The following is a 13305-nucleotide window of genomic DNA, read 5'->3' as shown; positions in this document are numbered from 1 at the left end:
CGAAACTTAACGCCGAGCTTTGCCTTGACACCAGAGCGAAGAAATGGAAATATAAATTTAAATATTTTTTCATTTCCTCGAGTGGGGATCGAACCCACAATCCACACCTTTAGCCCCTTCGCTTTTACAGTCACACTTTGTGCCCCTGGCCTCTACATATATTAACATACGACCAAGAAGCTTACGTCGAACTGAAAATAAACAATGACAGAACTCGAAGGTCTTATAAAGTACTAGCGGACGCGCGCAGCTTCGCTTGCTTATTTAGGGGTGAATTCTAATAAACCACGAAACGTTTTCATTGAAATATTTTTAAGAGTCTAAATTTCAAATTTTATAAAAATCGGTGGCGATTTAAAAAAAATTCCATACAAACTTTCAACCCCTTATTTACACCCTTAGGGGGTGAATTCTAGAAAACCATGAAACACATGTTCAATTAAATATTTTTAAGAGTCTAAATATCAAATTTTATAAAAATCGGTGGCGATTTAAGAATTTTTCGATACAAACTTTCAACCCCTTATTTGCACACTTAGGGGAAGAATTCTAGAAAACGATGAAACACGTGTTCAATTAAATACTTTTTAAAAATCTAAATTTCAAATTTTATAAAAATCGGTGCAGATTTCAATTTTTTTCCATACACACTTTAAACCCCTATTTCACCCTTTTAGGGTTAAAATTGTTTAAAATCCCTTCTTAGTGGATGTCCAGATTACGAAAGTAAACATCTGTCCAAATTTCACGTTTCTACCATGAGCGGTTACGGCTGTGCGTGCGTCTTACCTCAGTCAGTGAGGACAAGTCCTTTTATATATATAGATTAAGTTTTAGATTTACAACTAACTATTCATGTAGGCTCATAAAAATTTATGAAAAATAAAACTCCACTGGTCCACTTACAGTAAATGTAGATCCGATACATTAAAACTCACACCACGTCTGGCCTATATGGCTCTGGCATGTAAGTACATTTTTCTTTTATTTTAAATCTTTATATATAAAAATGTATCGTTTCATTACTGAGTGACTGATGAACAACGCACAGACATAGACAAAGTTGAGGGCAACGACTAGTATTTTATAATACTGAACTATAAATGATTTAGTTGCCCTTATTTTTATTTATATATACAAAACTATTAAACGGTTGACTTAGGAAGTTTTTATAGGTAATAGAAACATTGCAATTTATAAATATAAATTAAACATGTTATTTTAAATCGATTATAGTTATGTATGTTGTTGTATGAACTAGTGTTTTGCATTGAATGTATGAACAACTGTTTTTCAATCTGATACAAGAATTGCGTTGGACTAGTTATTTTAATTTACACATGGAAGGTTATTATATCACATATTTCAAGGGAAAAGTATGAAGAACTAAAACATAAATTCTTTTAATTTTTTTAACATGTTTAAAACATCATTCCACACAAAGGATAGAAAAATATATTGAAACATAACATTTGTTTACGGAGTTTTTAATTTTTATTAAAAAATATGAATATTGAAATTGTTAACTATGAATAATAACAGTTAAACTGTTAAGTACTAACCTTAGTTAATATTTTTACAAACGTATTGGCTTATGAGACTGATGAAATATTTTTTTGATTATGTTTTAATTGTTTTTAAATATGATAATTATTTATATTCCAGTTCCAGTCCTGCTACACATTCAATTCTAATAGGGATTTTAAATACATTTATCGTTCAAAGCAATTATTTAAGTACTTAACTATAAATAAAACGAAATAAAAATAATTTGAAATTGAAACATAGCAGTCAAATAACATCATACTCGAAGTCTTTCAAAGTGAACCATTCCACAAATCAATGCAACGACACTCAACTGTCAAGTTAATATCTCTAAAACCCATACATAAACATTGGAAACATTAAAATTTAAAACACGCCTCTAATATATAACGTATAACATACTATATCTGCTGCATTGAGATTACGATAGTTTATTTTAATGACTTCCAGCCACTTGCCGTAAATACCGATAGTAAATAACACTTAGTTCTATTAATATTTATTATTATACGGTATCCTGGCACAGCTGTATTACATGATCGAACGTAGTTGGTACAAATCCGGCAAAGTAAAAAAATATAAATTAAATAAAACCTTTTTAAAAAATGGTTTCTGCATCTTTTTCATTGTATATTGTCAATGCCTTTCATTCTATAGATAAGGTTATTTATTTTCTTTGTAAAATCGTTTATCACAGCTTTTTAAAATCTTTGTATCATTTTTTTTTGTAAAATTCACACAATTAGGTAATTGTGTAGATTTTACAAAAAAATGTAATACGCCGTTTTGTTGCCGCGTTCATTTTGAAAACAATATATTTGATTTTTTTTAACTTAATTTTCATCAGAACTGAAGTTGTGATCCAAATTTCAGCCCAATCAGACAGTAGGGGGTGGGTCAAGTAGAGCTTGCGAGATATCACAATCACATACATCTAACACGCCCTATAAAATATAATAAAAGTGTAGAACAGCTTAAATTCTAAGTTCGTTTTTGTTTGCTTAAGTCACAAACAACTATGAAGGTTAATACCTAGCTACAGTAAGTAAGTAATATTATGTTACATTTTAGACCTGCACTGTATTTTATCTTGTTTATCTGTATCATGCTTTATAAATTATTATACAAAAGTGTTCCAATTTTATGGTACTTGTCAGGTTGCGGTATTAAAATAATGATTTCTTGTTTTTCTACGTTTGAAAAACGATTTATAAAATAAATTACAATTATTAAATTTGCTGGCTTAGCTGGGTTCCACCATTTAACACGTAATAACTCTAAAAAATGGAAAAATTAAGTGCGGAGTTTATACAATCTAATGCTATTTGTTGATTTTTCTGGTTAAACCAAAAAATAATTGTTTTTTTTTTTATTTTTAGCTTCACATTGTATACCACAAATAGCAGGGTAGAAAAAGGAAACCCGGGAACCTAGTGTTATAACGCTTCGTTCCCATTACGACACTTCCGTTTCCTACTTTCCGCCAAATTTTTGGAGACATTGCGTGTTGAGTAACGAAACGCAACGCAACCCTTTTTCCTACTTCCAGACCAATGAAAATTAAAACATAAAATATCTACTAAATATCTTGCCCTTCTTGTTTTGTCTCTTAATTTTATATATTTTTTTTTAAAACAAAAGTGAAAATAAAAATGAATCTATTTCAACGTGGAGCTTAATGAAATTATATCTGAAATATTTTATTAAAAATATTCTAAACAAAATAATATTAGCTTAGTAAGCGTAAAGTAGAGGTATATTTAAATAAATTCAAGCATTCGCTACTGTACTTGTGACCGCACTTTATCATAACCTATAAATCTCACAAACTAGTTTCCGCGTTTATATACCTACCTACAGTCCTGCATACATACATTTTATGAGCTTATTTATTACCATAAATCATACATCCGCTACTTATAGCCATAAAGTGAAATATCATAAAAGTTTGACGAAGCTAGAATTAATTTGCGTGTGATACGTGCTTATCCGATTAACCCTTGACAGCTTAGTGTTTAAGAACACACGTGCTGGACACAAGTGACTCTCAAGACCGCATGCTAATGAAGTGGCTCTTTTCATATCTTTTCATGTTTCAGAGATAAAATTTAATTTAACTTTGTAAAAGTTCTATCTATATAAAACTTGGTTTCCAATTTGTTTTGTTTATGTAATAATCTTAATTAAGAGTGTATTACAAATTACATACAAAATATGCTATTATATCTTACGTGTTCATCAAATTCTATAATCTCACATTTTTAACCTCAAAAATGTCTAGATTATAAGAAATAACAGTCATTGCTAGTTTAACCAGAACTATCGTAAAATTAATACAATGGTTTTAGACATTACAAGAGCTATAAAATAAAATTATTAATATAAAAAAAAATATCAAAGCTCTTAAGCCCAAACCAAAATATCCCAATCACAGCATCAATCTTCTAAAATACACATAACAATATTTCCTTCTATAAAATTAATAATAAAAAGTCAATAGGGTACTATAGCACCCCGCTGACCCAATCTAGGGTTGCGTTGAAATTTGTACACTGTGAACATTTGTTAGTGCCAGCCGCCGGAGATGTGAGATACAGCACTATCGATACCTACGAAAGTTTGTCGCTTGGCTATAGGCGAATTAAAGCCTCTCTGGTCATTCGAATATAGTCCTATAGCCTGTTAATATAATGTTTGTTTCATACAAAAGCAAGTGTAAATGCATTCCGCAACCGCCCGCTGAGCTCTCGATCACTACAAATCATTTACAGAGCCCACCTCGCGTAATGAGAATGCATCGTATATACCAAACTTATTTACTATGGAAAAAAGTTTGTCGATTCAATTTGGTTTCTCAAATAAAGTTGTACATTTCGAAGGTCTTTTTTAGTTTATTTATGACTGTTTTTGTCAATACGTGTGTGTAGTTTTGGGCCTTTCTTGTTCTTAACAAGTTCGATGTCGTGTTAGATTGATATGGTCAAGGTTTTAAACAAAAATATATATGTACTTATTTGTTTCATTTTGTAGATTAAAGAATTATATAGTGTTATAGTGTAGTTTTAAAGTATTTGTATTTATACTCTGCGTTTCCTTACTTAGGGTACAGTAGAGAACAGAGTGATATTTTATAGTGCCATAACAGTTTCGATACATTATTAAAATGTTCAAAGAAAAAAATCTACGTTTATTTTAAACGGTACAATATTCCGTTAATAACCGTTCATTTTAACGAAAAGAAAAACTTATTCTCACGTAAAAAAACTTTATGTAGAATTATTATCAATATATCAATAAAGAATCTGTGCGTATTCAATGTTGGGCATTTCCATTTTATTGTCAGCTTTGTTCACCTTCAAAAAGAAAGTTATGTTAACCGCTTTACCAAGATAGATGGTCTTTTCAATACCCATTGAGAAGATTTACAAGTAATCAATTTACATTTAAGAAACATGAACGGTATCTATTTTGAATTGAACTTACAGTGAAAATAAATATATGAGATGTTAAGAATTTAGAGTGCGTTGGATGTTGGTGGAATATTTATAATTATTTTCTGGAGCTTCACGATTTACTTGTATAGCTAGGTAAGAAGAGAATAGGGAACCTAGATTCAAGAAACTCCTTACTCTCCCTGTAAAATAAAGATGTTGCGGATCTCAATGACTCGTTTTGTCTTGCCAGAGCAATGAAATTAAAATAATTTCTTCCTCTGTTGTCCCTTTGTGGCATGGTCTAAATATTAGTTTACTAACTTCAGTGGCTTTCTAATTTTGACATGCACGATTGATATACAAAATTATACAATAATACAGTTCCACCAATTAAAAGAATCTAAAAACGCTCAACGACCATTGTTTATCAGAAATTAAAAACGTATTAACAATCCAAATTCAATACACGAACAGTTACGAAACAATCGTACCACTATTCGATGTTTAGGCAACAAAAGATGAAAGTGGCTATAAAACACATTTCCCCTTTGTGAACGCAATTAGGCTAATGAAGGGCGCTCGGTGTAAATGAACGGTCTTCCCATGGTCTTCGTGTTCACCTTTAATGTGGTTTGTATTAGCTATATTAGATAGATGCTACTGACCGCGTTACCTTTCATAGGAAAATGAAAAGATTTGGTCAATGGAAGTAGGTTAGAGTTAGGTTTTTTTGAAATTAAGAGTCTTGGAAGCCCCTTGTGGCATAAGAGTGTGACTGTAACGCGGTGGTTGTGGATTCGGTCTGGAACAAAGTGCAAAACGCCCAGCGTTGCGTGTCGCCACTCAACACTCCGTTCCCATTAGGCCACTCCAAACTTTCCGGCGAATTCTCGAGGCATTGCGTTATAAGTGGTAGAACTCAACAACGCGCTTTACTTTGTTATCGGAGAGAGAAAAATGAAATAATAAATATTTCATTCTCCTCAGTGGCAATCGAACCCACAATCATCGCGTTTACAGTCGCAGGCTTGTGCCCCTGCGCCTCGACGGCCTCAGTTTCATGTTTTCATATGCTATATTATTAGAAATACGAAAATTGATAGGCGTAAAACGAAATTTTACGGCAACCAACAACCTAAAACGAAATTGGTATTGGTTTCTTATAAATATATAATTCGGTAAGACTTCCTGTTATGCATATTTCATATAAAGCTGATGGAAAAAGCATCTGTATAATAAATTTTACTCTTTCAAATATTTTCATGTAACTCAAATGTTCAAATGTACATGATGTGTGAGATAATTAATGTTTTCGATTGACAACAGCAAGCAGCATTTTTTAAAGGCATTTAAAAAAATGTAAGAACATAGAAAAACACGCTTACAACTGCAACAATCGATATATACACACAAAAGATAAACAAAAAAGGGAATTTATAAGCAAATATGTCAGATTGCAAATTTATTTAGCGTGAAAGAAAGCGTTTGTATGGTACCCAACATTGGTTGCCGGGGGCTATTTATCAAAATGCTCGATAAACAGACTAGGAAATTGAAAACTGGAGTCATAGATGATTTATCGATATTATATACAAAATATAGAGTAATATTTTAAAATATTAGCCTAGAGCGATTGTTAATGAACAAATAACTTAATCGAAAGTTTGGTAATTATATCAGGAGAAATTTTATCATCAGGTGTAGCTTATTGAATTATATTAGTGATTTGTTTGTTAAGATAATGTTTTAATATCTCCTTCGTTCTTGTGCCCTTGTTTCACGATGGCTTCATGAGAACTACAGCGACGAGTCAGACGCATAGATTTCGAGTGACGACGAGATTATATCGATTTCTACAATATACTACATACAGAGAGAAAAGTAAATAGGAAAAAAATATCAAAAGTTAGCGAAAGGCAAATTTTCCAAAAGACCAAAACAAAGATGTTCTTCTAAACGACGATAAAAATAAAGATGTTAAGAAAACAAACTATTCAAACGAGCAAATGGACTTGGATATGAATTCATAAAATAAAAAAAATATGCTTAAACTAAAACATGACTCATAATAAAGCCAGTTCGAGGCGCAAATTGTTTGCATTTATATGGGAAACGCTAGTGAAATTACATAAATAAGCCTTGTTGGCACTCGCTAACTACGCAAATAAAAGATCCATTTGTTTTTAAATGAGCCTTCACTTTGTACCGGCTGTAATAAAATCTAGTGAAAAATATGTGCTGGTGTTTTCTTTTTCGTAGAGATAGACTGATTGAGCATGATTTAGTTTTTTGTGTTCTCATGATACTCAAATATGGAAATATGATATATTTTGAATTTATCCGCTTCAGTTATATAGTACGCGGCGTAACTCTCAATTTCACTTGGAAAGTGGAAAACGCAGTGTCCCATTTCTCTCTGCTTACTATGAAGCTATATCGATATGGCTTACTATACACAGTGGTTAAAATAAAATATTTTTTCTACTGAAAATACTAAATTTCTAAAAGAATCTCATATTTTACTTCTAGAAAAAAATATATTGTAAATATAACAAGGGCGTATTGCTACCATTAACAGAGCCAACGCCGCCTTAGGTGCGTTGATGAGAGCGCGAAATGTCAGTAAAGTTGCACATGCGTCCGTATACAATGCAGTGTTGGTACCGACGCTGTTATACGGAGGTGGATATTTTATAAGAAGAATGAAAGAAAGAAAGATGACTGCTGTGGAGTTGTGATATCTTCGTGAGTTATGCAGAGTTGGCGAGTCGGCTTAGCTGAAGAAGAATATGCTCAGGTGATTTGGACACATCGAGAGAATGACTGATAAATCAATTGTAAAAAGATTTATGTAGGAAGTGTGGTAAGAGAAGCAGGGGAAGGTAAAGAGTATTAGGAGTCCACGTAGAGTATACATGAAAAGATATACAGTAGAACTGTGGAGGGGGCGAAAGAAGTATGCAGAGACTGTTAAATTTCGCGCTAGGTTCTCCCTAGCTACTCCACTGGATAAAGCGTCACGCTAAAAAAAAGGAATATATAAAGAAATGCAAAAATAAGTTTGTGTAAGTTTAACTTGAAGAATTATGTCTTTTTTAGTAAAAATACATAAAAGCATAGATGCTAGACAAGCATATAAGTAACTGAGATAGGTAGGTCTATTATTATATCCAATATGTCGTTTCTCAGTGCGATGATGCCGTAAGCATCGGTGAAAACACAATAAAGTCAACGTTACGTAAGTATATCATAAAATGTTAGGATCACTACTATATTTAGACGGTATAACGCCCAGATGGTCACGGCACCCGACTTTCTTATCACCAATCTTCTACGACCACCCAAAGTGGAGCTTTAAAGCTGCTTATCAACTTGTTTGGCCCACAAAATTACTCTTACATGGCCAAGGTACTAGAGGTCAGGTTACATTGGTCGCGGGGGGTTACCGATAGCCGTTGTTAAGAGACCAGTCAGTGTAACATTTCATAGTTATGAGCGCGGAAAAGGAAGTATATTTTTAGTCGTGGCATCTGTTTAGTCAGAGCCCCATACTTTCATAGAAACGTCTTAATTAACGTGTCCATCCGAGTTGAACTGTTATTTATTAAATTTGTATTTCCATTTAGCGTCAGAAATGTAAAGGCGATTCTGTTTTGTAAAAAAAAACATATTATGTAACAATCATCATTTATGAAACTGAAGGACGGAAAGAATGAAAATGGAGAGATGTGACACTAAATTCATCTTTATACTGTAGAAATAAGTGGAAAAATAAAATGAATAAAATATAAAATCATTTGATTCGTTATTTGCGTTTTGCGAAAAACAGCAGCGTAAAATTGCTAAGTTTATGAAATGGCGATCGGGAATTTCGATGTATCTGATAACTTCCTCTCACAAACTGATAAATGGGAGTTTGTCGAGTTTCTTTCGAAATACGCTTGTGTAAGTTTTTAGTAGAATGTATGGGGACTGTTATTGTATCGTATGTGCTTTGTGTCAATACTGGGTTGCGAGTAACTTGAGAATAGTTTCGAATACAGCATTTATTTAGCATTTCATGATTCAAGAGAATCTAGTTAAGATTCTCTTGTAGTTTCGCTCAAGATATTTGTTATTTACTCTTAAGTAATAGTGTTTCAGTATAAAATTAAATTTGTTACACGTTTTTAATATTTAAAATGTTTGTGTTTTATAACGTCTTGTAACGTCTTTATATTAATGTCATAATAACATTAGATAAGAAGTTATCGAATTTTCAAATACATATAAATCTTTAAATTCATAGTAAGACTTTTGATTTTAACGGTTATTGGACATTTTAAATGAAACTCTTTAATCGGTAGACTGTCAGTCAGTGTCAGTATATAATATTATACACGTATTAGAAAAAATCGTGATTCGCAGACCTTATAACCGTTTTTACGAAATTTGTGATGATGGAGGAGTATTAAAACTTGGCACAGTCAAAGTTTAACTGGAGAAGGGGTGCAGAATGCTAACATTTTTTTAAATAATTCATAAACATAACGTATAAAGCAGTATACACTTCAAATGGTTCTCTAGTATAAATACATTTAGACTGTTCTTACCACCATGCACCCCACAGTAGTCGCCCACACAGTCAGCGTGCTGGACTTGAGCGCCAGAACAAGCGTCTCCGAGACAGGAGCGACGTCTCGTCTGTCTGCAGTCTGACCCGCAGACAGACCACTCTGTCCATACTCCCCATCGACCTGGAGATGCTGTAAAGGAAATCATAGATTAGTTCTGCTCTTCTAATTATAGATTAGACCCAATTTTTAAAATATTGTATATTGAGAAGTGGACATCAACGCCAAGCTTTATCTTGTTTTTAGAACAAAGAAATGAAAATAATGTATTCCTGCGTGAGAATCGAATCTAGAACAATCACGTTTACAGCCAGGCGCTGTTCCGTTGCTAATAGCCTCGTTTTATCAATATTTAAGTATGTACATACGTATATAAATATAAGTGTAAGAATAAATTGAGAAATCACCTTTAAATTACTAAAATAGAAAGTAAATTAATGAGTTATTTAAAAGAAAGCATATAACCGGGATCATTATGGCCGGGTTTTTTTTAAATATGTATTAGGTAATCCGCATTGCTTAAATCGGTTATTTTTTTTAAATAGTTGAAACATTTTATAGATTCAAGATTTCCATCAAAGAATCTTTCTTATTTTGGTTTAAATTTTTACATATTCAGATAAAGCCAGAGATAAACACTAGTAATATAATAATGAATCGAACAATCCTTCAATATTCATACGTCCTAATCCCGACCGCCGACGTACAGTATGCATATGCGATATTCCGCATAAGTTATCAGTCTCCTTAATTATAGATCCGCATTGCGCTGTCCAAAGAGCTTTGACTTATTCCGAATAAAAGCAAAATGCTTTTATTTTTTCCTTGGTTTCATAGAAGGAGGCTTTGATACAAGGAGGTTAAGAAACTATATTCCATACGTTTTCGCCCATTTTTTGCCCATTGCGTGTTGAATAGCGTAAAGGGAAGGAGGTGTAACAGAGCGGAGTAGTGAAAATAAGTCATTCCCCTACTCGGACATCGAAGAGAATTTTCACGTTTAAAGACATATTTTGTTTTGCCAATGCGCCACAACGACCTCAATCCATTTATTTTTTCCCTTCTGTTGTATCTTTATTTATGCATTAAATAAACTTTCCGTTCATTTAGATATATAATGAATTACTTTTAGACATTCAACTTCATATTTGTTTAAATAGAACAAAATTGCAACTTTTTCCATAGTATTATTTGAATCAACAGCCAATAAGGTGTCTTAAAATTTCTAATACCCTTTTAAAACTTTTAAAGCTTAAAAGTTTTCTTAACTTAAGCTATTACTGGAACCATTTGTTCCTAACAGCTATCACATAAACTAAAATTTAATCTTTTTTTCTTACAAATAAAAATAAAATGAAATGGTTATTCGCGTCTATACTCCATTATTAGTGTGTATCGAATTTGCGAATGGTGGAATCGCATGTTTCAGTGTATTAATATTGCATGGGCTGATGTAACGTATCAATTTCGTAAAAGGTACAGTGGGCTTCGATTATATGTATGACAATTTTCGGTATTAGAAAATATGATATTGCTTTTTATTTTCATATATCAATATTCGCAGTAGGTATAGTGGTACAACAGTTAACTGTTAACGCCGTGGTTGTACGTTCAATCTCTATTTGGGAGAAATATTCTCTTTTTCTCGCTCTATTTTTAAGTAATAGAAACATAAATGGTAAACGTTGAGTTTCACCACTTAACTCGCAGTATTTCGGGAAGTGAACAACGGAGTGTCTTAGCTTTAGGCCTTCTTTACTTCTAATGCTATATGCGGGTTAAGGTGTGAAGATAAAGCTAGTGCTAAAGTTCCATTTCTGTTGTTAAATCAAACGTTACGTTAGGTATATTAATAGCAACGATATATACAATCTGATAATAGTAACGAAACATTTCTTACAATTACCGATTGAGAATGAAGCAATTAGTATTAGTTAGATAACTTAATTATTGCTCATATGTCATACATATGAAAGAAAATATAGAATGCATTGTAAATTATTGTGAAGTCTCAGGTTTTCTTTATATATAAAAGGAAAAAAAAAACAAATCTAAGAGACTTTAAATATATTTTGTAATTTGTTTACTATTTAAACAAAAATTTTAAAAAATTAAAATGTGCATCAAAATAAATTGTATACAATATTGTGGCCAATTGTACCGTTTAAGCGATTACAGTTTTAGTATCAGTTTTAGTATCAATTTTATTACGATATTTTTAATATGCCCTTGCAATATGATTAGTTAAAAAGGTTTCAAAGGTTTTTTCATAAAATATTACATCCATGAAATTGAATTGAAAAAATACCATATCCAAGTCCATTAATAGTATTGTCAATGGATTCGATTGCCAATCGTAGAAATTTTTGTAAATATTTTTGATTACTCTATAAATATATTCTTCAAACGGAAGGTGTAGAATAGACCGAGTGTCTATCTTATTATGCAAAAAATATTGATTCTAAACTTTATTAAGTGAATTTTAACTTTAATTTCAATATTTATCATTTATATAGCTTCATGTTTCCCAATTATATCATTCCTGTATAGGTAGGCAGAAAGAACCTAATTTTAAGACACTCCGTTTCCAACTTTCCATCTAAAGTGAAGATATGAAATTAAGTTATTCTTTTGAGACCTCCATAATTGGCCAGTATAATCAAATTCTTTCCTTGAATCTACAATTGTATTTCCAAATAAAAACCAATATTAATAAACCATAAGGTACACACAATCCTATATCTTATAAAACAAAGTCGCTTTTTGTGTCTGTCTGAACTTTCTAACTCTTCTTCTTCTAAACCACCCAACGGATTTGAATGCGGTTTTCACCATTAGCTCGAGTATTTCTCAGGGAAGGTTTATATATAGTTTATTATTTGTACATTCTTATGTAAATTAACATAAATACGATAAATGTGTATAAAGTCCTACCCGCTGAGACACTTTGGCGCATGCGCTGCTTTAATGGTAAATACTACATGAAAAAAATGTACTGGAGTAATGTTCCTCTTAATAAGATCTACAAAAAAGTCCGCGATGGCATATTCGTATCTTTTAAGAATAACGTGTAGTGATCATATTTCTGTCTAAAAATAGTAATTTCAATATATTTTTTATTGTGAGGGATATTTTTCCATAATGGTATTAATCCTTATCCTTTAAAATACTTTATTAAATTTCTACGTTAAACGAAGATAAAATTTGCTTTTTAAACTAATTCGAAATTGCGAATAGTTTTAGAGAAAAACGCATTTAATTATTGACACATCACGCCGTTCACACATCAACTGCATCGAGTCAAGTTTCACTTATCCCTTACTCTCAGCATATAAATAAGTATATTAGTTACGTTGGCCATTTAATGTAGATCAAAACTGTCTTTTCTGTTTTTCATTTTAATAAGTACTTTATAAGTTGTTACAATATCAAAAAATCCTTGCTGCGAAACGCGCCTCGCGACGTTATGCTTATACAAGTGAGTCCGCCGCGGCCGCCTGCCTTACACGCATCGGTGGTTCAGTGGTAGAATGTTCGCCTGCCACGCGGGCAGCCCGGGTTCAATTCCCGGCCGATGCATTCTATTTAATTTTCGTCACAGGCAGCCACGTAGTGCTTGCTTTTCGTCAGGGACAGAATACCCTCTTCAGCATTAACCACAAGCTCGAAAAAAAAAAACCCGCCTGTCTCTATAGCAACGAAGATTTAGATGC

The 13305-nt window shown here is 32.2% G+C and overlaps 1 protein-coding gene across 3 annotated transcripts in view; it reads right to left on the bottom strand.

Moving 5' to 3' along the window:
* LOC146532390 (netrin receptor UNC5C-like) overlaps window positions 1-13305 on the bottom strand; it is a 106200-nt gene that overhangs the window by 11538 nt on the left and 81357 nt on the right. For all 3 annotated transcript variants that reach the window (XM_085196094.1, XM_085196093.1, XM_085196095.1), the window contains one exon: window positions 9572-9724. In XM_085196094.1, coding sequence (XP_085052220.1) covers window positions 9572-9724 — 153 coding nt within the window. The remainder of the gene's footprint in view (window positions 1-9571; window positions 9725-13305) is intronic.

The sequence above is a fragment of the Heliconius melpomene genome, chromosome 13, assembly GCF_056956725.1.
Source record: "Heliconius melpomene rosina isolate 202511_hmr_F chromosome 13, ASM5695672v1, whole genome shotgun sequence".
In the NCBI taxonomy this organism is placed as follows: Eukaryota; Metazoa; Arthropoda; class Insecta; order Lepidoptera; family Nymphalidae; genus Heliconius; species Heliconius melpomene.
Note: the sequence above shows the minus strand (reverse complement) of the source record. Positions and strands in the feature narration are given on the sequence as shown.